At 40.6% G+C, this 27,198-nt stretch overlaps 1 protein-coding gene across 6 annotated transcripts; it reads right to left on the bottom strand.

Moving 5' to 3' along the window:
- Positions 1-2,425: 2,425 nt before the first annotated feature.
- NAA30 (N-alpha-acetyltransferase 30, NatC catalytic subunit) lies at positions 2,426-23,943 on the bottom strand. Of its 6 annotated transcripts, XR_008466067.1 has the most exons (6): positions 23,824-23,943; positions 22,625-23,542; positions 15,052-15,175; positions 12,929-12,984; positions 9,928-10,097; positions 5,592-5,719 (listed from the first exon to the last, which is right to left on the bottom strand). XR_008466067.1 is itself a non-coding variant. In XM_054199385.1 (5 exons), exons 2-5 carry the CDS (start codon positions 23,537-23,539, stop codon positions 5,582-5,584), a joined length of 1,233 nt encoding a protein of 410 aa, XP_054055360.1. In that variant the 5' UTR covers positions 23,540-23,542; positions 23,824-23,942; the 3' UTR covers positions 2,426-5,581. The 6 variants fall into 6 exon arrangements, 3 of the variants coding, with proteins under 3 accessions (XP_054055360.1, XP_054055361.1, XP_054055363.1); XM_054199385.1 differs by lacking the exon at positions 9,928-10,097 and having other exon boundaries at positions 2,426-5,719; positions 23,824-23,942; XR_008466068.1 differs by lacking the exons at positions 5,592-5,719; positions 9,928-10,097 and adding an exon at positions 13,954-14,075 and having other exon boundaries at positions 12,927-12,984.
- Positions 23,944-27,198: the final 3,255 nt, after the last annotated feature.

Below are 27,198 nucleotides of genomic sequence, written 5' to 3'. Positions count from 1 at the left end.
GCCTTACTAAAACTTTTCAGTACGTTTCTTGTTTCTACTCAGGTTTTTTAAAACCAGGAAGGTCTTTCATTTCCCACTCAATCACCTAAAACCAAGGAATCGTCAACTTAAGGGCAACACAATCATATATGGCAAAAGCACGCGGTGCCCTGCCCTGGAGCTTTGGCAGGGGACTGTGCAGCCCCCCACAAATCACACATCGGATTTCAGCTTTCTCCTATCTTATGCACCTGAAGAAAGATCAGTAGGGATCGCTGGCAGCGAGACAGAGGGGACGTTTCTTTTATTTAGCCGTGTTTTCTAAATGATAACAGACGTTCAGTGAAGGGAGGAATTCAGCAGTGGATCGCACCAAATACGATCCTAGCAAGGCGCAAGAACTGATTTAACAAAGCACGTTTTAAAGAAATCCAAGGTCGGAAAGCACTTAGTTTGTAACAGGGTATTGTGCTTTTCTCTCTGATTGTGCAAGAAAGACCCCTGACCTGGTAAGAAAATGTATAGAAAACTCTTGATTATCCCCAGAGCAGCTTTCCTGGCACCATATTAGAGCGAAGGAATATTACAGAACAAAAGCGCCACTTGTCCTACAGAGACACAGACCCAGTGTCTACGAATCTTGAGGTTTTTCAGCCTCTAATGCCTGGAAAGATGGGAAGCAGAGCCTGCGAGCCAGCCAGTTCCCTGCCCTGTGGTAGCATCGCTCTGTCCTACACTGGTACCCCGGCTCAGACCAAGTCCATCCAGTCCAGTCTCTCATGTCCAGTACTGGTCATAAAATGGGAATACAGGAGCAGTTGCCACAAAGAGATGTCTCGAGAAAAGGATGGGGCAAGCACACGTTGCGGGTGACGCTTTGCCCAGTGGTCTCCCAGCTGGTGAGGCTGTCCAGCTCTGGAAGCTCCCTGAGAAGCTTCATAGGGTTTGCCTACTCAGCACCTCTCACCAGATCCCTCTTCACAAGTCTTTGTTCAGTCTCTCCTCGAATCCACAGAAATCGCGGGCATCCACAATCTGCTTTGAAGAGGGCTCACGCATTGCAGGGGGACTGTCCTCCTGTGGAGGACATCGACTTCAGAAGATCAATATCTATTCTAAACTCTTTTGAATTTCACTCTTTCTTCACCTTGCCCTTGAGCCTTATAGTGAAGAGCAACGATCAAGAGTAGTCACAGCTCTGTCTTCCCCACAGGGAGTCAGAGAGCAATGGAAGGAGAAAAACCTCAGATTCGTTACCAGAAACCTTTCCGCAGACCTAGAGACTTTTCTCTTTTCCCTGTACGACTCATAGCTTGGGATCCCTCTGCACTTTATATTTAAAGAAATCACTGATTTTTTAAAAGCGTGCATTGGTGGGCAACACATAAAACACTCATTCCCCAAAATATTTCCTAACCAGTCTTGCATAGTCTGTGAGAAAAATACTTATAATTTCACATTAAAAGAAATGCTAGGCCTCTCCAAATCTATTTTAGCCCATGCATACTAAGTAGATACACCAGGGCTATAAATACATTGCAGTGCAAGACAAGGAAAAATAACTTAACCCTTATCTTGCACAGAATTCAATACTTGGAGGATTTGGAGGAGTAAAAAAAAAAAAAAAAAAAAAAAAAATCAGCAGAGCTGTTTGTCACTGGTTTACATCCGTGTAAAAAGCTACATGCAACACTCAGCATCCAGTTCCTGAAGTTGGAAAGAAATTTCCATTTATGTCCCACTACTGGGACAAATGGAAAGAAGCTAAGAAGTGGTAAAATGTCCGTGCAGCCTTAAATCATAACGAACCCTAGCAATAAGACCACGTAGCTGTAAGGAATCAAAAAAGCAGGTGGAAAAAAAAAAAAAAAAAGACTGGGAGCTGCTGGCAGGCCACCAGCAATTTCCAGCAGAAGTTGGTTCCAAGTCTCAGTCACCCGCACACCTCTTCACAAACACACGGCCAAACACGCACCACACTTGCCGGCAAATTCTCAGAAAGTTTTAGGAGCCTAAATGTTAATCGTAGAGGGAATGAAGCACAAAGGGTTTTCAAAATATCCACAGGCTCCCCCGCACCCTTTGAAGAGAGAGAGTTCTCAGCTTTGCAAGGGCTGCGAGCAGTTCTCAACTCTTGCTTATTACAACTGAAATAATAAAAAAAGCAAAACCCCACCCCTTATTCCCCAGGAAAGTCCGTAATGACTACATTAGTCATAACTTAATAGACATAAAAAAGGATCTGTTTTAGTTCAGCTACAAAACTGAAGTTTGTATAAATGTCATTCAAGATGCTTCTAACAGAGGCGTGGAAATGAGAAGTCACATAGCAATAAACAATTCTCTTGTAAAACCTTTTCCACCATTTCTCTCTCAAGAATAAGCGTGTATTCGTATTTGGTAGACGAAGCAAAACAATCATTAGAACATTTCCATTCAAAAGGAAATGGATAAACAACTTAACCATTTATTTGACTGCATTGTATTTAGACAGCTTGTACATTTCATAACCCCACTGTTTTTGTTCTCATCAAAAAGGATAAAGGGACAGAAGAATATAATCCACTCAAAACAGCAGTCCAGTATTTTGAGATACACTTGGTATTTTCATAGATGCCCACCTGATACCTGACCTCCAATATAGGTTGTAATGTTTATACAAGACCTGAAAATTCTTTTTAACATAGCACTCAGTTTTAGCAATGTCTTGCAGTGCCCTGAAAAATAGTTTGCGACGTACTATGTAACGCCAATTACATTATGCCTACTTTTCTTGACAGTGATGAAGCTGATCATTTCTTTAAAAAAAAAAAAATAAAAATATAATGCAAACATCCATACCGACATGTCAGCCAACAGCAACACCTGGGCAAATCCAAACATAAAAGCGATAGACTCCGCCGTTAGATTTGTCAATGCAAAAGGTAAGGGGGGAGAGGACTGTGTTTTAAGCAACAGACATGAGAAATAACCAACTGTTCATTGCTAGATTTCTTTTGAAAACCTTACTTTCCTCTCTTTGTAAATTGGGAACTTCCCACTTGATACCCGCATCCCAAGCAACACAGAGAACAAATCTGTTTCTTTTAATCCGACCCAACACATACAGCTTCAGTATCTTCCGTAGGGAACTGCGTGTTACACAGCAGCAATATCAGAACCTTCTGGGCAGCGTGCTCTTTTAAAAGAAACGTGCACCTATTTTGCGCAGTATTTTCAAACCGTGCATGGCGACAATTAATTCCTTCTTACAATAGACAAACAGAATTGTATTTGAAGTTTGCTCAGAAGTGATCTTTTTGGCAGTGCCTTCGTGAAAAGCGATTTCGGCTAACTTCTAAGTCGCATTTTGAATCTGAAGACACCCACGGCTTAAATATTAACCAATAGAAAACTGGCCTGTCTGGCTTTTCAGTTTTTAAACATCAGCAGACACACAAGATGGCCTAGTTTGCGATACAAGTCCGACAGCTGTTAACAAGGTACGAAGCCTCCCTCATCCCTCTCCTTAGTTCAAGCGAGCCAGAGCAGTCACTGCGTCCTGGACCACTGGGACACAGCCGAGAGAACGTTACCAACGTTTAAGTCTTAACTATGAGCGAAACCTCCTGAAAAACTGCCCAGAAAAAGCGGCAAACCTGAGGGACCGGGATAAGGTGAACCAAAGGTTTAGGCATGTCACGAGGCTGAACTCCACCATGTTCTGCAAATAACAGACTCCGGCACTATTTTAAATATGAGTTTTCTTTACCGAGGGGAACAAACCCCCTCAAAAGCACAAATAGTGTTTACAAGCAGAAAACTCAGAAGGGCCAATTTCCATTAAAAATCTTTATTTTCAAATACAACTCATAATTTGTACATGGTAAGAAATGTCCATCACCATGTGCGATTGGTCTGTGCAAAATAAGGCTTTCCTTTAAATCCAGTTTTCCTGCACAGGGCTCTTTTCCAAATGTTACTGGAGGTAGGGGTTTTGTTGGTTTTGTTTTCAAATGTACAGTAATTAGCAAAAAACCACCCATGACTCAAACCAAACCCTAAAGAAAAAAAAAAAAAAAAAAAAGTGTAGTAAGGCAAATCTGAAGAGTACGCTCAACTACAGAAGAGCGGATTCGCTGAGAGTTCATCCTTTTCATTGATTATGTAGGTTCTTCCACAAGTCAACTAATACCTTCTTTTTTTTTAATTATTCCCCAAAGCGAAAAAAACCCAACTGATTCATAGAACTGGGCTATATAATCACACTGAACAAGAAAGCCTAGATGCTGTAATTACTGAAAAAAAATTGATGGGTATTTGTAAAATTTACGTAAGCCCAATTAAAGAAATGAAAAATAAAAAAAATAAAAAAAAAAAAAAAAAGAGAAAACCAGAGCAAGAGCGAATGCAAGAAAGAGAGAAAGAGAGAGAGAGAGAGAAGTCCTTCCCCGCTGCTTCGATTTTGGGGGGAAAAAAATCCCCCAATAACTTAGCTCATGTAAGTTTAGAGAAAATGAGAGCAGCTAAAAATGGATACAATACACCTTGAAATTTATTTCCAAGACCAAGAACCAAAGATTGAAGCATTTTAGAACACTGAAGCAAAGCAATCTGAATCTGAAAAAAAATTGTTCCGACTATCTTAAAATAGCTGTTTTTCAGAGCTTCTAGCAATAATTTTGATTAAATAAAATCATACCAATTTACATTAATTTTCTATATCTTCTTTTAAAAGTCCCTCACTCTTTTAATGAAAAAAGTGCATCCAAAACCAGCAGAGATTTACTGGTGACATCAGGTTCTCTTTTAGCAGCTACTCAAGGTTTTCAAAATAGCTTACACTTCTTGCTATAAGAAAAGAAGGGCCTTCCAAACCCTCGTTTGGGAGAAGTATCCAAATTATAAAAATCTGAAATAATTTATTATCAAATCCAGAATTTAAATAAAAGCAGAAATTTTCTTGCAAAGACAATTGAAGAAAGTAAAAGAATAAAAGCATGCACTCCAAACTTAGAGGTGAAGACAAATATACTTATCTATACAGGCACTGGCAGACGCAATTTAATTGTTACTGTTACTCATTGTAACACACACCCCACCCTACGATACATTTTTTCATTCACTAATCACTGAGGTACCAATATTTAAGAATGGAAAATTCAATATTGAAAAATAAAACCTAAAATTGAAGCCTTTTTCCAGAAAACTATGGCAATTTTTTGTATGAAATGTTAGTATACTTATAGAATTTTACAATCTACATTGGCTTTTTTCTGGAACCAAAAGTCGCGTTCCACATACAGGTTCTTTGATAAAATGTTCACTGTGTATGCAATACAGTCAGTAGACTTGCAAATGAATGAACATATCTTGGCTATCAACTGGCACATCTCGCTGGTACCAAAAGAACTCGAAGTTTGAAACGATCGGTTTTAATTCTGAACAAATGCGCCATGCCAAAGTGCAACAAATAATGTGCGACACTCAATGAGACACTGACAGAAAGAGCTGCATGGAAATTACTAAGTCCACCTGCAAAGCAATTTTGTACAAATTGCATTGCATGCAAAGGACAACTCTGCGCTGTTGGGACGTCAGTTGCTTGATGTGACGGTTTCTTTTAACGCAGCCATAGTTTAAGACGCAGTGCATCAACTCCATTTAAATAGTATCTGAAGAGCCTCTTGTCTCGCACAAAACCAAGGTTTTCATAAAGTTTCAAAGCAGACTTATTTGTGATTTCTGTTTCCAATACAACCTTTAAGGAAAGAAAAAAGAAAAAAAAAAGATATTAGAAAGCAGTTGCAACTACAGGACTACTGAACAAATTTCAAAGTTTTTATTTAAAGGTAGACTTATTAGCAATGAGTGGAATTAATTTTTTTTCCTGTCCCCACTTATTCTAGCAACCTCTCTACATTCCCACATTAAAAAAAGAAAAAGGCAGTTAATCAAAAATTGCAATTGTAAACACCTTTAATTCATATCAAGATTTTAGTTTTTTGCTCTAAATAGTATTTCAACTCATTACCTAATAGCTACGTCAAAAAACAACCAAAAAAAAATATACAAACAACCTCTGCCTCCCAACATTCCCCCCCCCCCCCCCCCCAAAAAAAAAACCCCACCAAACCCACCAAAACCCAAGCTACCAAACAGGTTAGGGGCCAAAACATACTTTGAATTTTGAATGAGCAACTGAACTTTTGCATGTCACAAGAACTTGGCATACAAGCTTTTGTTTAGTCATTTAATATCTTTGACCTCTAATTCGGCAGATTTAGCCCTAGATACACGCTTCAGCATTCTACGACTAGCTGTCAGACCCAACGCTTGCGACGAATATTTGTGCTCAATGCAAGTATCCCAAGCTCAAATCAGAGTACACGCCAGGAAGAAAGAGCAGTTTTTTCCATCTTTTTCCCCACTCAGTTGCAGAAAGACCTGTCAGAAACCACTGAGACCAAACCCAAGTGTAAGAGTAGTCCAAATTAAGCCAAGACTCAGAATTGTCCCATAAATCTCAAGTACAGGCAAAAAACTTCTTGTTATTGCCAGTGTAGCTTTAAATATAAAACTGCTGAAGTATGTCCCTCTGAATTGTTTTTCCCTCTTCTCCCCAAACGCACTGAGCAGAGCTCTGGCACACCTGGTGAGCCGTGCACTCACACCAAATCATAAAAACTTGTTTTACCTCTTTAACTATTGTCCAACTCAATTATTTAAGGATTCTGCTATTAAGGATGGATCATGGGTGCACAAGAACACAGGCTGAACTGAAAAGCTGACTAGACTACATACAGTCCCATGACAATGTACATTCACATATGAAACAAGAGCTGATGGACGCTGTAGAAAAGAGCATATAATGAAAATACAGCCTAAGCAATCTCTGCAGCAAACCACTGATCACTGCCACTGTTAAGTCCACTAATGGCTATTTCTAACCAGCATTTGATACCCCACTCTGCATAGTTAGAGCTATACACATAAAACTCCCTTAGTCCAAAAATAGTCATCTACCCCACCTCAAAACCTAGGAGTCCCTTTCTCCTCCAATAAAAAGCAGGAAAATTGTTTAACAATCCCCTACCCCCCCAAAACTAGGAGCAAAAATCTTAGCCTGTACCCGTAGAGCAGTTTAAGTTAATCTACTTTGTGGACTCTGTGGCCCGACTGCCTACAGCACTTCCATTCTCCCTCCCTTCGTCTGCCAGCTCGCTGGGCTTCTTGCTGAGCTACTTCAAAAAGCAGCCTGGTAGAAAAACTTCCCTTTTTCTCTCAATCAGGTTTGTTTTCTGCAGGCTGAGGAGTGGCTAAGCCAACATAAAAGAGGGAGGCAGCCAGCGGTTAGACTGTTCTCCTTCAATAAGATTTTAAGATCCATTTAATGTATATATTTGACCATTACTCAAGTTTCAAGCCACTCTGACCACATTCCAATGGATAATTCTCCCTGTGCTTCTCAACATAAGCATGTGTGAAAGAACAGTAAATCTGGAGCTAACAACCCAAGTAACAACATACACTGGGGGAAAATAAGACCTTGAAGTAGTTCATTTTCCAAAAAGTAATAAAGAGTCACACATTAAAATGTTAATAGTCAGAGTTCTTAAACTGCAGCAGGACAGTCTGTTGTACCTGCACTCTTAACACACTTAACACTCTTAATTCAATTCTTAAGTCTTATGGCAAGAATTAGAGATTGAATTTCTCTTGCTGGTACTCCACAGAATATTACTATCAATTCTTGTGACTTGACTGATTATTCTTAACACCCTTAACCCATTAAAATGGATATCTATTAATTTATAACAAGTTATGGAAGCAAAATAGTTTTCCTGAAGAGTGCTATTTTCTGCACAATTATGCACATTGTACAACTTCTTAATTCAAATTAAAACAAACGATTACACCAAAGAAGAAATCTGACCTGTGTAAATCCACAGTACGGAGACTATTATTTGAACTTTAGCTACAAATGGCATTCACTCTCATAAAAGTTTAGTAACCTGGCAGAGTGATATAACAAGTCTGTATTCAACTGCAAGCTCGCACACCTCGCAATGCTGAAAGACTTCCAACGCTGCAGATCATTGAATTTAAGGGAGTGGTTAAATGTTGAAATTCAGGTTTGTTGGAATCCCACTACCTGAGTGAATGCTCATCTTGAAAGCAAATGCAAGAGATCTGCTCTGGTATTTCTAAGGAAGACTCATCACAGTGAAAAGTAATTCCCTGATCTCAACACACTGCGTTGATCTCCAAGGGCTAAAGACACGTTTCTATTACCTAATAAGGAAACACAGTCATCATTAGCTTTGTTTTTTGAAGGATTCATCTCTTCCTGTGTGAGATTTTCAATCAAGCTTGAAACCTTCAATCACCACATTTATTTCTGGTCTCATAGGGTCTTATTTTGCTGTACACATATGCCTGTTAAATCCTCTAATAACACAATCGCATCCTCCCCTGGAGACCAGCAAAGGTTTGATTGGATTTAACAGTATTTTTTCTGCACAAGTTGCAGCTTTCTGAAAGCTGTTACTTTCTCTTATGTCTTAGATTTCATAAACCTAACATTTTATCTCCACTGGCTAATTTTAACTGGGTTTAGAAGCAAGAAATCTTCTACAGTGAGCGGAGTGCAGCGTTTCTTGTTATTACGTTTTCCTACCTAGAATTTATTCCTAAACTGAAATAAAACAGAGAGGTCAGTCTTCTTCAGTTCAAACTTTGAATAAACTCAAGTCTAGGAACCAAGTAATAGAATTAATACAGCCAAACCAAATAAGCAAATGAAGAAAGCATTCTGTCAGCACTCACAGGAGAGGTTGCTATTCTTCCTCGTAAGTCTGGCATATCATCTGACTCAAGTTATGGGTACTTGCCCAGTGTCCTTAATCAGTTTAAGTGCCTTAACTTTTAAAGAAAGGCAGCACTTAATATCTTAGATGATTTGTAGATTAAGAAAAAGCTAAGATTCAATAGTTTGATAATTTCAAATAGGATTATATAAAAATATACATTTAATTTTTCCAAGTGTGGGACTGAAATAAAGCGACATACCTACTGGTGTGGTCAAAAAACCCCACTTTAAATCATCCTAAAATTTCAATGGAAATTCTCGTGAGAAGTTGCAACTCCTTTTCAAATTCTACACTTTGCTTAAAAAAAGCTCTTAAAGTCCCACTTACTAGAGTCTTATTTTGATTAGTTACCAAGTATGTGATACATTATTTCAGTAATATGAAGTGAATGAATCACATGCAGATTACTTACAGTCATTTCTTACAGATGGATAACCTACATATGAATGAACAACTCCTCCTTTCTAACTGTGATTAAAGGGATGTAACAGTTCCACGTGACGGTCTTAAGCAGTACAATTTTTGAAAATTGCTTGTCAGTAAAAACTAAGCAAATGTACGAAAACAGTAACTTGCTGGAGTTTGGAGTTAGCACATACTTTCCCTTTTTACGCTGGAAGAAAAAATCTCTTCAAAACTTTGGAGATGGGAGCAAAACTATTCACCTTCAGCAGATTTATTTCCATAGCTCACATTTTCTATGCAACCAACCCATAAAGTTATTCTAAATCATTGTGACCTATTGGAAACTCAAGCTGCTATAATCTTGAAAACCTTCAGTTCACTACCCCAAATATTAGAATCCATTAACATCAAATGTCTGAGAAAGTCACCCAGGGTTAAAAAAAAAAAAAAAAAAAAAAAAAAAAAAATCAAAGATCCCTCAAGTTTTGTAATGTTACATCCAGACACTCGAGCTCAAGGCATGCTGTTAGGTACTTTCTTCAGGCTTGAAGGTTATTTCTAGTTCAACCACCCACCCCCAACATCAGATCATTCCCTGGTTTCTATTCTAATATAGGCCATGGCCAACTCCATGGCCACTCTCCTCCCCTCCGCATGGATTCCATCCCAGCCAATTCACTTCTGCACTTACCCCACAGCTTCCTCAAGCCAGGAAACAATCCTTGGCTGGAAGGATATTGCCTCGCAGCTTTGAAGTGTGGCATATAGCATAAACTACCTCTTAGGCAGCTGGCTGACCATACAAGCTTGCACTGAAAATCACTTCCATAGGCCTGGCTTAGTTGATTCCCAGTAAATTAGCTTACAGGAAAAAAAGTGACCTTAATCACTAAAATATTGCGGCATACTTTGAAACACTCACACATCACTAGTGATTTTTCAAGATTTTCATCTATGGTGCTGTATGAAACCTTTATTTTTCAGGATTTGTTGTTGATACCTCAGAAGTCCAATCTACAGTACTTTGAAAAGTAACACACTGAACAAAATATTTATCAGATTACGTATCACAAGTTATTAAAATTAAGTACGTTTACCAGATCTATTCCATAATTAGATTGAAGGGAAGAGTTACCAAGCAGCCTTCAGAAATTTTTCATGACACCCACAGCTCCATGTTCATGATTTTAATCCTATTCCAAGCAAGTTTCAGAAAATAGCTTATTTTGGAATCATAGTTCATCTTTTATCAAGTAGCAGCATCTTTTTATTTGCATCATGCTTCTGATTTTATTAAGGGATGTAGAAAAATATCTTAAGAGCAGCAGAGATAAGTAAACTATTTACACACCTCACAAAGACAAATTACTGTGATGCACTACTTTGATCAACTCTAGGCATCAATTAGAAAACCCGAAGCTGTTCTCCCAACAACTTTTGTAAAAACTGGTGAGGACAGGTGCCTTGGCTGTGGCAGACAGAGCTTGTAATGGGTGGCTAGTTGGATTTTTCAGATTCTGGTCATGACTGAAAACTCAGCAATTCACCATGTGGTACAAGAAACCAATGTCATTATTTTCTGCCCTGTGTATCTGGAGGAAGCCTACACTTGGTGGCAAAGAAAAGAAGAAAACATGAAAACACTGACTATTTGGCTGTAGATAACCTGTATGTGAAAAAGAACAACATAAATGTAATAAATCAGTGTGGGTATGCCTCTGCTGGCCAGTGTAGAAAGTCAGAAATATACTCTGCTTGCGCTCTGCGTTGCCCAAGCATTGTGAGCTCCCATTTCAAAATTCTGTGCCAGCACAAGACTCAGCTGATGCAAAAGCCCCCAAGAAGCAGGGCATAATTAGTTCAGAATGATCATCCCACAAACACGGTTACACAGTTTCCAAACTGGATCTGAAACATGCCTGCACCCGTCCAGCACACACTCCAAGGAGCTTGAACTGTAGTACATTCGATTAAAGAGGGACACCAATAGCCTGAAAAATACCCTATACACTTAGTATAAAGCATTTATACAGCACCATAGATTAAAATCTGCGACTAAGACTCAATAGGTCTTACTGCAGACTAGCTTGCAATCCTTTATCACATATATTTAATTTTTACAAAGATAAAAAAAATAGTAAGAAGGACTCTTGGGCTAATATTACAGTAGTAGAAAAAAAAAAGAAACACAGGAGAGATGATTACACGTATACCTGTTAGGTAGTCCAATTTAGAAATGAAGTTACGTGAGTAGTAGTACACATACACTCATAAATCACATGGTAACTGTTGCAACTCTGGTAGTTTGAGTAGAAATAGCCAGTTCTGCTACTGACACTAACAACAGTAGGCAATTCACTTCAATTCTCTGCATCTCAATTGTCCAACTGCGATGTGAACAGTGTGATACCATTCCTCAATTATTTTTAATTTTTTTTAAATCTTGAATACTATAGCAATGGCAAATGAATTCAAGAACACTGTGGAAAGCAATGAAAAAAAACAAACAAACAAACAAACAACTTTTCTTGATTAGTTCAATGTAGCAAGTAGGAAAACGGATTAGAGCAAAGCATATTACATATGGTAATAGAAGCAACAAACCAAAACACAGAACTTGAAGAATCACAGAACTATCAGATTGCACTACACTGCCTGAGTACAACATAAATTATAGAGGGAAAAAAAAAAGACACCAATAAGCAGAGCCATGAGGGTATCTGACGGGAAGAACAGACATCTCAAACAATGAACGAAGTCAGAACACATGCAAGGATGCTGCAAGAGGTGTAACACAAGTGGAAAAATAAACAGAGTATGTAACAGAAGTCCTGTGACACAAATTGTAGTTTTGGATAACAAAACTTCACTACACCGCAGGAGGACAATTGAGGGAGCAGCTGAAAGGCGATAACAGGCGATCAAAGGATCATTAACTATGACACACTGAAATGACACAGTGTTCACATGTCAGGAACAAGCTAACAATTGCATTGTAGCAAGCGGTTGAAAGTTAAAGGGACAGATAACCGGATTAAGGACAATGGACATGGGGAGAATTCCTCACAAGTTAGACATGGCACATGAACAGTTGCTTTATATATATTTATATAAGTATAAAAGTAGGGACTGAGATCTGGTAAAAGGAAAGACTGATAACACATAGGCCAGAGACAGTTTAACAGTCATTCAGTCACTTTCCTTCCAAGTTTTCGTTGACATGCTAAATCATGAGTTCTGTTAGCGCTACATAATATAGCTATGCACTGTCAGAATAGCCTGACAACCATATTCTGCAATACCACAGTATGTACTGTTCCAGTATCTCTGTGCTTCTGAAAGGATGGAAGAATTACACATAATGTGCAAGTTACACCGGTCAGCAGAACCTTAAACTAGAGTCTTTGGAGGAAAACATGCCTGTGATCAAAGGCTGGGGCAGCTTTGCAAAGTAAAACAAAACTTGAAACACTGAACTTAAGCCCTTATGACAAATTTAGAAAATCCTTCTCCTATTTGTGCCATACATTTTTCTGAGGTTATTTTTCACTTTATTATAAAAGGAATAGCTTCTTACCAACCTACTCCCCACCTAAAAAAAGTCCTGTAGAAGAAAAACCTGTGAAATGAATCCACATATAGGAGAATGCAAACCATTTACATTATGAAAGTTTTTGATTATAAAATCTTACCTCGTCACAATCTCCTTCAACCATAGCATAAATAGCTTTCTTAACCAAGTTTGTACCTGAAATATAGATTTCAGTAAGTGTCATAGAGTTGCAATGCAAAAGAAGCTCATTTATATATGACTAACATGTGTGCTACCTATGTGACATTTCACCTGGGGAAAGCAGGGAGGAAAGAAAGAGAGAAACAAGAAGTTGCAGTCAAGTTGCAGTCTCAAGTTTAAACATTAAAATAATCCACAAAGTTATCCAGAGACTCAGCTTGAGCGCAAGATTCTTTAACACATGGATATTAGAAACAGGCTTCTATGTTTAACACAGGGTTATATATAGACCCTCCAAGATGTGATTCATTCCTTTTTGTTGCATTTAAAGTCAAAATCTGCTGGCATGTACTTGAAGGACATTTATCTTCCAAGGGAATTTCCTCTTACTAAAACAAATACTTCTATTAGTAACAGAACTTAGGACACTATTTTTCTTGTTGCTCACTCCCATTTGGATTTGCTAGTATCTAATAATATGGTTGAAGCCCAGCCCTTCCCCTCAGTCAAGCATTAATTTAACTCTTTATCATTATTTTTCATCTATTTCACAACAGTTCTACAAATGTAATATCCCTACCTGTCTGTAGAATTGGGGTGAAATTGAAAGTTGATTTCAAAGTTATTAGTGGAAAAAACTGCTGTTCAATGAAATTGCATAAATCTCACTTCCATAAGAAGGCTAAGGAAAAGGAAAAAAAACCCCAAGGAATCTAGAGAATGTTTTAAAGTATTCTCAAAACTTTAATCAATTAAGATTTTTATTGAACGTACGATAAAACCGTACTACATTTAAAACAGATCTTCAGATTAAGCATACTTTGAGAAACAGCAAGGTGGCAAATGTAGGAAGTAAGCAAGGCTTTAAATATAAATTCTATTTATATAATTCTAACATAATGAACTGACTAAAGCGAGGGAAAAATATTGCAGAGGTCTTCATAATAACACCATTAGTTCTTATTTACTTATGAATCCAAGCACCTGCAATTAAATTATGGCAGGCTCCTTCATGACTCAGCTAAAAGGAAAGGAGAGACAGTGATTTCTCAGTATCCTCTTCCCTCTGCTCCACTAGAGAAACCAACAATGGCTTTTGAATTGCACTGAAGGGAAAAAAAAAAAAATCTGCACATGCTTGAATAGCCATGATAATATGCAGTGCTTCAAGTTTTTTGGAGGGGTTGTTTGGTTTTTTTTGGTTTTTTTTTTTTTTTTTTTTTAAGAGGAAAACAAACACAATGGTACCATTCTGCAACGTATCATCGTATTTTTCCATTGCAAGTAATTTTCTGTCTTTAATCACAAAAGTACGAGCTGTTCAGAGTGAATGAGCGGTGATGCACATTTCTAGGCTTTCAAGCTGACGTCTACGTTTTAAGTTAAAAATATATTACAAAATGTAATTTCACAATAACCAACAGACACACACACAAAAAATAAGTTCCATAAGAACAGATCTTTAATTAAGCCAACTAGGGTAACTAGTGTTAGAATGAAAACCCCTTCACTGAGGCAAAACTGATCAACAAGGGAGGGGAAACTCCCTGCCAAGAGTGATTTCTTTTATCGTGTAACTTCCCAACAAAATGGATCTCCGTTTCAGCCATTCAATTAGTCATACACAACTATTTTTCTTCAGTTATTAATAAAATAATGAGCTACACACATTCTCCCCAAGGGGCAATATATGCATAATTGATAGGGGAAGGCCAGGGGATAAGTCCACTGAAAAAAGATAGACTGAACATAACATAAAAAAAACAGCGATGAGGGCACATATAAAACTGCAAAGCAATTCCCACTGTTGTTATTTGACCGCAGTAATAGGCAGTGGTAAGGGGCTGCTGACTGCCTTTCTTTTTAGCTTTATCGTATCCCAGATGTAAATCTCATGGGGCATTTCAGGCTACTTTAACAAAATAAAAAAAAGCCGCTGGGGAGCTCGCGTGGTCGAGTAAGTCAGGGATGACAGACAAACCACCACATCTAGAAATTCAGTTCTGCTTCAATCTTTATGACAGCTACAGTTATCCCAACTACAGGATTTAAGTAAGAAATAACAAAAAAGGCTATTCTTACCAATTCCTTTTCTTCTGTATTTGGAATCCACTGCTAACATGGCTATATAACCTCTGCGGAACATCTTTTTGTGCATATCCAGCTTGCAGACGATGGCACCTACACACTCCTCACCTACCATGGCCTTAAAGACAAACATACACGTATGCATTCTCAGTTCATGATCCACAGCGCTACCAAAAGTAGTAAACCAGTTCATTTTAAGTGAAACAGCCACATAAAATTTGTTTGCATAAAGATATATATATATATAAATAAAAATTCAATAGATTTTAAAAAGGTCTCCAAAAGTATAAATAAGATTAAAAGGATTCTTATTTTTTTTTTTATTACATTCAAATAAAGTTACAGTCAATTAACAACCAATGAACTGTCCTGGAGAGAACCACAGTATTATTCCACGAAATCTACAGGCAAGAACACATGTCATAGAAGAGGGGGGGGAAGACCAGGTTAATGCATAAATCACCCTTTTACATGGGCTGCCACAGAGGAAAAGAAGAGTCCGTTCCTGTTTTATAGCAATCTTTACGTACAAGGGCTGTGGTAGATAATATGCTTATTTTTTTGTCTGGTTTTAATGTCAAGGCCACAATGGATCAGTGAAAAATGTTGCTGCGTTCAATCTTTAAAAACTGTCATTTTCAGTCATATGACACCCAAAGAACAAACAAAAAAGCACACAGTTAATTTCACACATTTTAACTGTTGAGAGATTTCATTTGTTAAGAGCTATGCACTGACAGTTAATCCCAATGGTATTGTCACAAAAAGTGTGGTCAGGGAGATATAGTTATTCTGAAATATTAAGTAAAAAAAAAAAAAGCTAAAGAGAAAGAAAAGAATGCAACTCCTCCCCAAACACTTATCAAACTACTTGCATAACCACTGTGTTCACCAAAATTTTACCATGAAATATATTAGAGAAAGACTCTAAGAAAAACTAAGTCATATGGTAACCGAAGGATTAGGCAGCATGAGAGATTAATGACATTATAACCTGCAGCAGTAAAGCTGAATAATGCTGCAGAGTAGGACAGCATCCAAGGGGAGAATGAATTACTATTCATTCAGGAAAGATTGACAGAGATAAAAAAGAAACTCGTAATTGTACATATGGGTGTCTAAGTGGATCCACAGCCTTTGATAGACCTGTATCTGCAGGGGAGAACTAGCCTTCAGCTCAAGTGCAGCAACTAAACCGGGACTACAGCACATGATTGGCACAAGCATGTGCTAGCACAAGCACTTCTGGATAATCCAAGTTTACAACAGCAAGACATGTCAAACAAAAAGGACTTGCCAAAGCCAGCGCTGCCAGGCCTCAGTGCAGCCCACCTGTGAACCCACTGCTTGCTTCTCCAAAGCCTATGGTATATATTCTATAGCCTCCAACTGCCTGAACCTTTTTGTATACAGCTTGTAGTCTAAGACTCTACAGGCAGAAGATTTACTTATTCAGATCATGTTGCAGGCAAAGACCCACAGTTTTTTCATCCCAAGAAGAATAACGTCTTCTATCATCTCTACCTGGATGCTGGGTTATTAACCAAGACGGCTGTCAATCAGGAGCTGTATCAAAGGTGAAATGAAGCAGTCCAAGATGTATGAGCTGCAGCTCCAAAGCTCTACAAGGCAGCATGATCCTAACACCATTTCTAATACAGTTTGAGCTCATCAGGCAAATATAATTATCGCTATGTTTTTATTTGGCAGGAAAACACATTGTTAGCAGGATCCAAGAACAACCCTGAACAATCTAAACAAGTGGTTTTTAAAACAAAAAACTGTATTTCAGTCCATTTAGATCACGCTACACAGCCTCCAAGTAGTCTTTCATTTGGTGTAAAACACAGTTTATTCCATAGAAAAGAAAAGCTCTACTTAATACTAAAACTATGTATGCAAAGTGTCAGCTCAAGGCAAGTTTTGTATCTTGGCTCAGACCTGAGAAAACCAGGGAGTTAAATAAAGAGTATCATCAGACAGGCTGTTCATAACATTGCTATAATTATGCAGAGTACCTAGATGTAATCTTATACCTCACTAAAAAAAAAACCAAAAAGCACACCACAAACTAGCATGTTATAGTTATGCTTTGCCCTGAAGTGAACACGTGCAAATTGTGGATCGTAACAGTCATACGGAGAATTTTTAAGATATAGTTTTTTTACACGCTTCAAGAGTAGTGACATTCTAGACGTTGCATATCCGAGTTCCTTCTTGTTCACGGCACTTTTCAGAAAAGCTGTGTTCATGAATCATATATTTAAAACACTAAATGAACAGCAAGGAATTTTGCTTCAGTGATCAAAGAAACAAATACCCACTGGTTTTACCACTGTTGCCAGAGAGCTGAATAAAGTATGACTTTGTTACCAGTTCCCCAAACACTGAAATCTATTTCTCTGTCTTCAGGCAGGTAAGTCTGCCAGTTCACCTATGGCTGTTCCACTTACAGAGGGAATGCTGCATTTCCACCTCAGTTTGAGTTTTTTTGTTGCCTTTCCTCTCCTTTCTCCTCTCCAACCTTACCTAAAGCTGGAAATGAATCTACAATGTGATGTAAGACTTAAATTTAATTCCCTGGAGAAGGTTAAACTGTGTAAATAAATTAAAAAAAAAAAGAAAAAAAAGAAACAGGGAGAGTTGGGAGGAGAGAGAAAAGTAGCTGCCACACAACACCATTTATAAAAGACAATCATGGGCCAAATTTTCTTTTCAGGTATATGAGAGTACTTCTAAACATAAAAGTTTCTACAAGGAGAATTCAGCCCAAGTTACCATTACATATTATAAACCCCACCGAGTACCATACGATTTACTTCAATCGTAAGTCATTAGCAGGATTAACATACATGAATTCAAATCCAATATTTGCATCAACTTTATTCTTACGAATAAGTTTAAATGTTTAAAACACACTAGATTTTAATATCTTCGTATCACAACCATGCATTACTAGAAGAGTTAGCATAGAAATGTCTGTAAATCAGCAAGAACATTACTTTTCACAAAATTAAACAATAGGCATTAATTTCATTAGCAAAGATGGCATTAAGCCTGTCAGCCACAGTCTGAGTATGCATTTCATACCCAGATCCTGGGACATTTATTCCCATTTAAAGAAGATTAAAAACACCAGCTAGCCCCTGAAAGAGAAATATTTTGCGATTCAAATGCAGTAGAACCTGTGCCACTGCAACACAAGCTTTCCTTTCGCACATGCACCAAAATCCATCCCAAAGTATCAGAGAAAGAGCTCTCTATGAATCCTTTGGCTTCCATTTAGCGATCATGTTACTGAACGCCATTAGAGGATACATTTAGGCTAATGGTTTTAACCTAAAGTCTGGCAGTTGAGTCAGAGCTCTTCACGATACTGGGCAAGTCACTAAATCGCTCTGTTTCCACTCTGTGAAACTGGACACAAGTAATTCCCTCCTGTGCACTAGCATTGCCAGAATAACTACACGAGCTGTCATTACATACCCAGATGGTGCAATGACTGAAGTTTTCACAAAGCCTCTGACAGTGAGAAATAGCGCAGCAAGCCTGTATCTGAAACCACCATCATACCCAAGAGGAAACTGGAATAGAGTTTGCAAATTAGGAATGGATGTTATAAAATTTCTTCCTGTGTCTGCCATGAGGCTAGGGAGGCTTCCCAGACAGCTTCCTAACTTTTCTGGTTCTTTTACGTCCCAAGTTTTCCACAACCGAAAAACAGGGGCAATGCCTCGCAAGTCTTAATTTCAACATGAAGTACGCTTAGACTCTTGAATAAAATACAATTTAAAAAGAAAAAAAGGGCAAAGCATTAGCACAAAACAAGATCTTACCTGCAGTCATTTAGGATTTACAACACATCTAAAACCACTTACATGTAATTAATAGGTTATTTTTAAACTTGTGAAAGTTTAAATTATAAATGCTACTATAGCTAGTGGCAAAGTTAAGAACCCAATAAAAGCACAGATTTCCCAGATTTTTCTTAAAAGGCAGCAGAGTGGTGCAGTATTGTGAATTACAGGAGAGGTTACAACACTCAGCCAGAACTCTGCTTTTATTGCATCCTGTCTTATCCAAACTTTGGCAGAGAGCAAGGTTTCCTAAGATCACCTCTCCCACACTAAAGTATTTTGAAAACAATTTTCTGAAATATTTAATGTATCAGTTCTAAATGGAACTTTTAGAACTTTAACACTGCTAAGACTAGAAGCCGCAAAAACACTTTAAAAGGAAGCTACAACTTTGAAAATGCATTTACAATGCACATGGGGAAAAACCTGTAGCGATGCTTAAAAATGTTTTGCGTGAAACAAAAGATACCCCTATCCTCTGTCATTTTTTTGACAGAGGAGTGGTTATCGTAGATAATTTGAAGAGAAATTGGGCTGACAGAGCTCCTGGGAATAAGTAAAAACAAAGCATTTACAGGGCATTCACACCTAGCACACAGTGTGAACCTGCTCTTCCAAAGCCAGGTGACACCTGAGTGCAAGCAGACAGTTGCAGTTTATGGAGTAGAAGGTTATTACCTTGCCACAGCTCAGTCAGATAATGCTGCACATCAGAACTGACCACCAGGTATTCCCAACTTGTTACCTCTAAAGTCAGGAAGACAGCTGCACCGATGAATTTGACATTAAAGTGAAGAGGTTTTGAAGATTTCTAATATCTCCAGGTCCTTTTAAAGTGGAATATGAACTTATTTTTTGAGTGTACAGTTAGGAATACAGCAAAACCATGCTAGTGATTAGTTAGGATTGCTCCTATGCCTTCCCTCCAACTGTGCATTCTCACCTCTTTCCATGCACCAACGCCAGTGCCTGTGACATCCTATTATGAATATGTTTGAAGCCTTAAATGAACAGAAACCTGACCCTAAAACATATACACACACTTAGAAATATATGGTGGAAGGGCTATCTTAACTTCCCAAATCAGAGAAACACAAGGGTTGGCACAAGCCAGGAAGAGGCAGTTGAGCAGAAAGGAAGAGCAAGCAGCCCTTTTGGTTGCACCAGCCGTCAGAGCAACGGTGTGCCTTGGGAAGGCCAAGCCCAAACTCAGCAAGTTTCAAACCCATGAGATAATCATCATCAGGAATAACGTTAATATTGCCCCCAGAAAACAGCTCTGCATTGTCAGGTATCCAAAATGCTAGATAGCAAAGTTATGATCTTTAAGATGGTTTACTGAATAAATATCAGCAAGGGACAATTGCTGATCATTTATGGAAAATACACAGCCCAACTTAAAATTTAAATGATGTATTTTCCCCTCCCATGTTGAGAAAGGGAAAGCAGCCCGTGATAGTCCAATGAAGACAGGTGAGTTTGCATTGGAAGATTTTTAAAAAATGGTGACATTGAAGTTCAGTAAAGGAATTGATTGAACCCCTACAGATATTTTTTTCACATACAATCAAACTGCAGCCTAACCCCTCTCCCTAAAACCAATCAAAACCAAAACAAAACCTGGAAGCAGAGGATGTAAGGGCACAAGGCATTAAAGACAAATGATTCTGTGAGATCAAGCACTATGCTTCTGTTCACCATCCTGACACTGTTCTTGCTAATTGGAATATGCAGTCCCTGACTGAAGATAAATATTTTACAGACACTTATGAGACAGAAGTAGTTCAGGAATCCATTAACTGCAGGAACAAATTAAATTTTATAGAACAGAAAGTCTTCAAGACAACCTCTAAAAAACAATCTTAAAAATACTAAAACCAGTCACAAAAAACACCCATCAAATTTGACTCAACATATTGCAAGAGCTTCAAATTATTAAGTAGGTAAGAATTTGCTAACAGCTTTAGACATTCATAGCCACATATTCTTCTCTACAGTTTTATGTACTTTACGTTGTTCCACCCTTCCAAAAAATGACAAATTGTGTAGAATTACACAGAGTTCAAGTAAAGTTTTGTTGATTCTTCAAGGCTATGAAAAGAAGAAGATGTCGCTATAAAATAAGCTTAAGACACTTTATTTTCCATGAGTGATAGCTTACTCTTTGAATGCACTTGTTAAAAATAAATATTAGAAATCTTCTGGTTTAGTGCTCCATCAAACAACTTGCCATTGCTCTCTTCCTAACAAAATAAGTCTAAGCAGACACACAGATGCATTGTGATCTAATAGTATCCAATATTGCCTTGGCATTACCAGCGATCACTTGATGCTGAAAATATGGACATTTGTAGTGCAGAAGCATTTCTTTTCACTATGAGTTAAATCAGTCACATATATAACTCAGTGCTTGAAAAATACCATTCTGCTCTGATCAGCGTCCTTATAATGGCAAACATGACTTTGCATCAAACAATGTTTTCAAATATTTTTGTATTTCTGTTTTTACCCAGAAGGTAACTCTTTGCTCAACTTCACATAATCCTACTGTATTCCCTCTTCAGGGTTTTAAGAGGCACGGTTCTAAAAATCCTCCCATAAATCATATAAATCCCGCTATAAATTATACCAGACCCTAAACCAAGAACATTCAGGAAGTTTAAGGCCAGATGGAGCCCATTAGTCTCACCTCCTGTACTCATATCTTATTAAAATTTTACAGAAATCCTCCAGAATTGAAGGGTGTCTTGGCTCTGGCTAAACCATACCTTTCAGAGAGGGCACCAGCCTTGATTAAAACATCAAGAGAGAAGAATTCATCATTTACCTTAGCAAGGAAGTGCCATACACTCCCATAAACGTTCTGTTTTGCAGACGTAACTTTTCCTATGAGTAAATCAAACACAGCTAAACTCCCACTATGCACGTATACCCCTCAGGCCAACTTACACTCAGTTTCATACACCTGTGGACAGATTAGCATCCTAAAAGCATGCTTTTCAACTGACACACAAGTTATTCCATAAGAAATGCTAAACATGTTGAAAGACTGGGTGACAGCTAAATCAGTCTTTTCAACAGTGCAGTAGGAAGAATATAAAACTAAATACATCGTTAATACAGTAAGACAATCTAAGCAGCATGAGAATTTCTGCATGCTGTATACACTACCACACCTGTAAGAAGCAATACAGTTGTACTTGTCTTTTTAAAAGCTAGTAGCTCAAAAAGTCTACAAAACCTTTAACAGCATCTCTCCATGTATGACTTAACATTTATATGCTAGCCATGCTGAAGTCTGTTTTAAAACCATTGTGCAAGAATTACTAAGCACTCATAAGACACTAGTGGGCTAAGTACTTTTTAAAATACAAACCGAGGAACTGAGACAGAATCATAAAATGTGCTACCAAAGGTCACAAAAGTCAGTGTCAAAACCAAGATTAGAAGCCTTGAATTCCTGGATCCAAGCCCTGTGCTCAAACCCCACCATTAAAACATCTACTAACGAATGTAGGAACTTCAGTCCTATGCGTTATACATGCACAGGTCACAGGGGGACTTCATTAGGAAGACAGGGACTTCCAAAAAAGCTTGGCTAATAAAAAGATTATTAGAAGTATTTCCACAAACGTCAATCCTTTAATCCTCTCCCCACCACCCCCAAACCACTCCCAATTTCTGCCCTCCCTGCCCCCTCTGGCACTTACCAAAAAGCAAAGTTGTGGCCAGTTGTGGATAAAATACCTATATGTGTAAATGGAGTAGGGTTCAGACAGATCTTTGGTGATCAGTCTCATGATATCGGGCATCTGCAGCTCTGATTCATATCGGACGTATCGTATCGTTAGGTCCTCCTCGGGCTGAGAGTCCGTTCCCGAGCCTTTCAAACTGCAAGCTGCTGTTAAGGACCTGGAGAGTAGCAGCAGGGACTCCTCCTCCTCCCCTCCTTCATCCCCCTCCTCCTGCTCTTCCTCCTCCAAGCCAGTCCCTCCTGCCAGTCCATTGCGGGCTGCAGTCTTAGCAGCAATTGTAGTTGTGGCAGCAGGCTGGCTCCTGTCCCCTGTTGCTGCTGCTGGGGGAGAAGGAGGAGGAGAGGGTGCAGTCCTTCCCTGGGGAGGGAGGTGGTTGGTAAGGGGGGATGAGCACGGTGCTGTGGTTGGGGGCGATGACTGCTGCTGCTGTCCGGAGCCCATTGTTTTGCTGGCTCGCTTGTTCTCCAGCCCCTCGGGGGCTGCCCCTGCCTCCGAGCTGAGGATCTTGCTCTTGAGGGAGGCCCGCAGGTGCCGCAGCTCGGGGCTGATGAGGCCGTTGAGCTGGTGGTTGTGGTGCGGGGGATGGTGGTGGTGATGGTGGAGGCGGTGCTGCTGCGGCCCCCCCTTGCCGCCGTCGCTGCCTCCTCCTCCTCGCTGCTGCCGCTCCCGTCCGCCCGCGGGTCCCTCCTCTTCCTCCTCCTCTTCGGCCTCCTCGTCCTGGGCCCCGGTGCAGGCGGCGGCGGCAGCAGAGGAGGTGGAAGAGGAGGAGGAGGAAGCAGCCCCCCCTCCTCCTCCTCCTCCGGGGAAGGGGGAGAGCGTGTCCCCCTGCGGGGAGAGGACGCTGCTAGGCCCCGGCGGTACCTCGGCCATATCCTACGGGAGAGACCGACACAAACCCACCGAGGAGGAGGGCGTCAGACGAGACGGGGGCGAGGGGAGGGAGGCGATGGCCTCACGGGCCGCGGCCGGGGTTGGAGTGGGGGGGCGCGAACAAAGGCAGAGACGGTGCCCGGGCCCCGCCTCGCCGCCCCGCCGCCGCCTCTTCCTGATGTCCCGCTCCCCCCGCCGCCGCCGCCGGGGCCCTTCCCCGGTCCCTTGCGGGCCCCGGGCGGCCACTCGCCGCGGCCTCCCCGCCCGCCGCCGCGGCCACTCACCCCCGCGTCTCCTCAGCGCCGCGGCTCCCACTCTCCGCTCATCCAGCGGCCGCCAAGCGCGGCCGCCGCTGCCGTAACCCGCCGCCAAGTTTCCTGTCAGCCGTTACGACACTTCCTCCCTTGGCGGCGGGGCCTAGCGACGGCGGGGGCGGGACGGGGAGCGATGGCGGGGCCCGGCCTCTCTCACGCTGCCGGCGGGGTCCCGCCGCCCGTAACCCGGTGGCTTTGCCCCACAGGGTCCTGCCGTCCCCGCTGGCTAGCCCGGGGAGCTCGGGGTTGCTGTGGGGGTCACGGCTTGCCCGAGTGAGAACGGCACTGGGGTCAGGCTGCGGCCTGCGCGCCCCGGCGGCCCTAGGCCGGTGTCCCGATGTGGATCCTCTGGCGACGGCACCCTCAAACGTGTCCTTTTGCTGCCTCCCCTGCTCTTACACCCTGGGAGACGCTTACATGAGTGTTGGCACTTTGTTCTGTTTGGTCAGCCCAAAGCCGACTGCGCACAGGCGCAGCCTACAAGGACGCTGCCAGCGGTGTTGAGTCTAGGGACAGGCACCAGCAGTGTTTTGATGAGACTGTTCCAGATCAGGGAAGAGTGCAGGAGTTGTGGCTTCTGCTTCCCAAAGTAGCGTGAGGGACATAATTCCTTGTCTGGATAGGCAAAGGCAGGCCTTGGACCACTGATAACAGTGGAAACTCGGCAAGGCTGAAAGAAGTCTCAAGCGATCCAGTTTCTCCACTGCTGTTCTGCATTAAAGAATCCCTGTTTTAAGAACACGCTACTAGATCTCATAGCAACAAACAAGTCCTTCAAATCTGAGGCTTCCATTAACATACACAGCTGCTCAGAGTGCAGAGAAGTAGTGATTTCTTCCTTTTCTCACATGAAAGCTTCGCAGGGCTGTTGTAAGACTTGCTCATTTTAATTTGCTACAGTTATTTTTCAAGGAAGTGACAGGTCTGGACTTAAAAGGAGAACAACAACTACTGTACGTGTCCGAACAGGGTTCTTTAATTAGGAAGAAAATAGATGGGTTACAGGCTTCCATTTATGAATCGCTGGGTTCTGAAGTAAAGTAGGAAAAGAGTAAAATACCTGTTTGAGTGAATTATAAACATTTTATTCAAAATAATGTCAGAAATACTTAACTTTCTGAGAATGAACTGCGTTCTCTGTATTCTTTTATTTATTCTTTTCCAAGACTCCATTCAGAACAATTAATGCATATTATCTCTATTTATGTTGGCTTTATGTGTCCTGCAGTTGCTCTGTGTAGACACTTCTGCCTGCTCTACAAAGGTGTTCACATACATAATTTTTTTGAAGGGTTTAATGGGGTTTTGTGTGTATTTTCAGGCACCAAAGGACCTTTGTGGGCCTGATCGGAACTGCTCTGGCACATCAGCAGTGCTGTCAAGTTCACTGTCCTCGGGTAGTTTAAACAGAAAGAACAAACAAATGTCTTGTCAGTGTAGGGATGGCCACCTCCCTGGGCAGCCTATTCCAGTGTCTGACCACTCTTTCTGTGAAGAATTTTTTCCTAATGTCCAGCCTAAACCTACCCTGCTGCAGCTTGAACCCCTTCCCTCTTGTTCTATTGCTAATTACCTGTGAGAAGAGACCAGCACCAACCTCTCTACAATGTCCTTTCAAGTAGTTGTAGAGAGTGATGGGGTCTCCCCTCAGCCTCCTCTTCCTCAAACTAAACAGTCCCAGCTCCTTCAATCGCTCCTCAAGGAGGAATCGTCCTAAAGGAGATTTCTAAAGCAGGTCAGGTGAATTGTGCTTTGGAGATGCCATCATCCCATTAAATAAAGAGAATTCAGCATAACCTGTTCAACTCAGACGGATACCCCCACTGTCACTCTCCGAAGTTATATGGAAGGTGTCCTATGGCCGCTGTTGAGATGTTCTAGGTCTGAGTGCCTAGTGTGGCTCTTAGATGTCTTATTTCTTGTCTTTATTATGACAACAGCTGCTTTTTAAATGGGTGTTCTGAAGTGGCACCTTTTTCTTAACAGCTTTAAGAGCATTTTATTCCTTAGGTTTCTTCTCATTGTTTTTTTGAACCTCCAGCAGCCCTGAGCACCCTCATGCTGTTGCAAACCACACCTTCTGAAGTAGAGATGGGGCTTGAACACAAGCCTCATTGTTTCTAGTTCTTTGTTCAGTAACTCTGTGACCTTGAGGGTTTCTCTGGCTAATTTATTTGTTAAGAAAACAGCACATGCTTATGAAACTCTTCCTGTATTGTTGTTATCTATGAAAAGAAAGGGAGCTGTTGATGGGCTTCCTCTTTCTCTCCTAAGTATTTAAGACAAGTACCTACACATTGATTTAGCTTCACAGTTGCTCTACGTTAGATCTGAACTCAGGGAAACCTTGGTGGAAAATGGGCATCTAAACATGCGGTGTTCCCTGCCATAATAAAGGTCACATCCCAGCTGCACCAGAAATAAGGACGTTGGAGACAGAATATTGACTTGTACTTAATCTGGGCAATAAACTGTAGGAGCAGGTCAATGCCTAACAAAGAGGCATTCTTTTTTTTTTTTCTCAAAGAAGAGGAAGTAGTTTGACATAAGCGCTTGACATGGAAGTAGAATTCCTTCCAACTAAAATGTTCACCATTGTCCTTTACTTACCAACAATAATTCTTTTAAAAAGTTACCCAGCATATAACAGTGACCGTATTACTTGAACTCAGTAAATCAATAGTAAAATTATGTCTCTTTTTCCTTTCCGCTTGCCCAAATCAAAAATAAATGACCTATTTTGGAATCTTGATTTTTCAGGTAGGCAAGTAAAAGTTTTTCATGGGCCTTGTCAGTGTTACGGCCCTGTGGGCGTCCCCCTTCCTGGGGGTTTGCCCATTTGGGCTCTGGGACAGCTTTGAGGTAGTGCAGTTGATGGCTGACCAGCACGACCATGCCTGCTTCACCTCGCACTTGCCCCATCGCTGTGGACTTGTCTGGCCACCTGGACTCTCAGATGAACCTGATCACTGTCAGCAAAGCATCTCTGCTTGCTTTGCTTGGGTACTGTTGGGCTGTGGCTTTGTCGGTGAGGCCACCCTGCTGTCCTCACCTTTTCCACCCAGCCCACCTTGCTGTCGCGCCCGGTCCCTGACTTCCTTTCAGGAGCAGTGTCCAGCATTGCTGTTCCTTGACAGCTGTGTGTAAGAGCATGCCTGCAGCTCGCGATGGAGAGCAGGGAACCCTGTGCTAATTTCCTTGTCATCTTTGTGATGCTTTAAGGATCAAGAGAGGGTATGAACAAGTGCCCAGGGTGTGCAGGTTTGTGAAGCCAGCTGAAGCAGGGCTGCTGCTAAATACCCGCATCTTTAGTACTTTGGGTGCTGTACTGGTGCGCTCGTACCA

Source organism: Rissa tridactyla, chromosome 4 (genome assembly GCF_028500815.1).
Source record: "Rissa tridactyla isolate bRisTri1 chromosome 4, bRisTri1.patW.cur.20221130, whole genome shotgun sequence".
NCBI classification, from domain to species: Eukaryota; Metazoa; Chordata; class Aves; order Charadriiformes; family Laridae; genus Rissa; species Rissa tridactyla.
Note: the sequence above shows the minus strand (reverse complement) of the source record. Positions and strands in the feature narration are given on the sequence as shown.

Excerpts from the sequence above, each read along its gene's own strand:
- NAA30 (XM_054199385.1), bottom strand. The coding sequence starts at position 23,539 with ATGGCCGAGGTACCGCCGGGGCCTAGCAGCGTCCTCTCCCCGCAGGGG. Across the intron at positions 12,985-15,051 it reads ATACAGAAGAAAAGGAATTG|GTACAAACTTGGTTAAGAAA; the intron begins GTAAGAATAGCC and ends TCTATATTTCAG. Across the intron at positions 5,720-12,928 it reads TTGAAGGAGATTGTGACGAG|GTTGTATTGGAAACAGAAAT; the intron begins GTAAGATTTTAT and ends CTTTCCTTAAAG.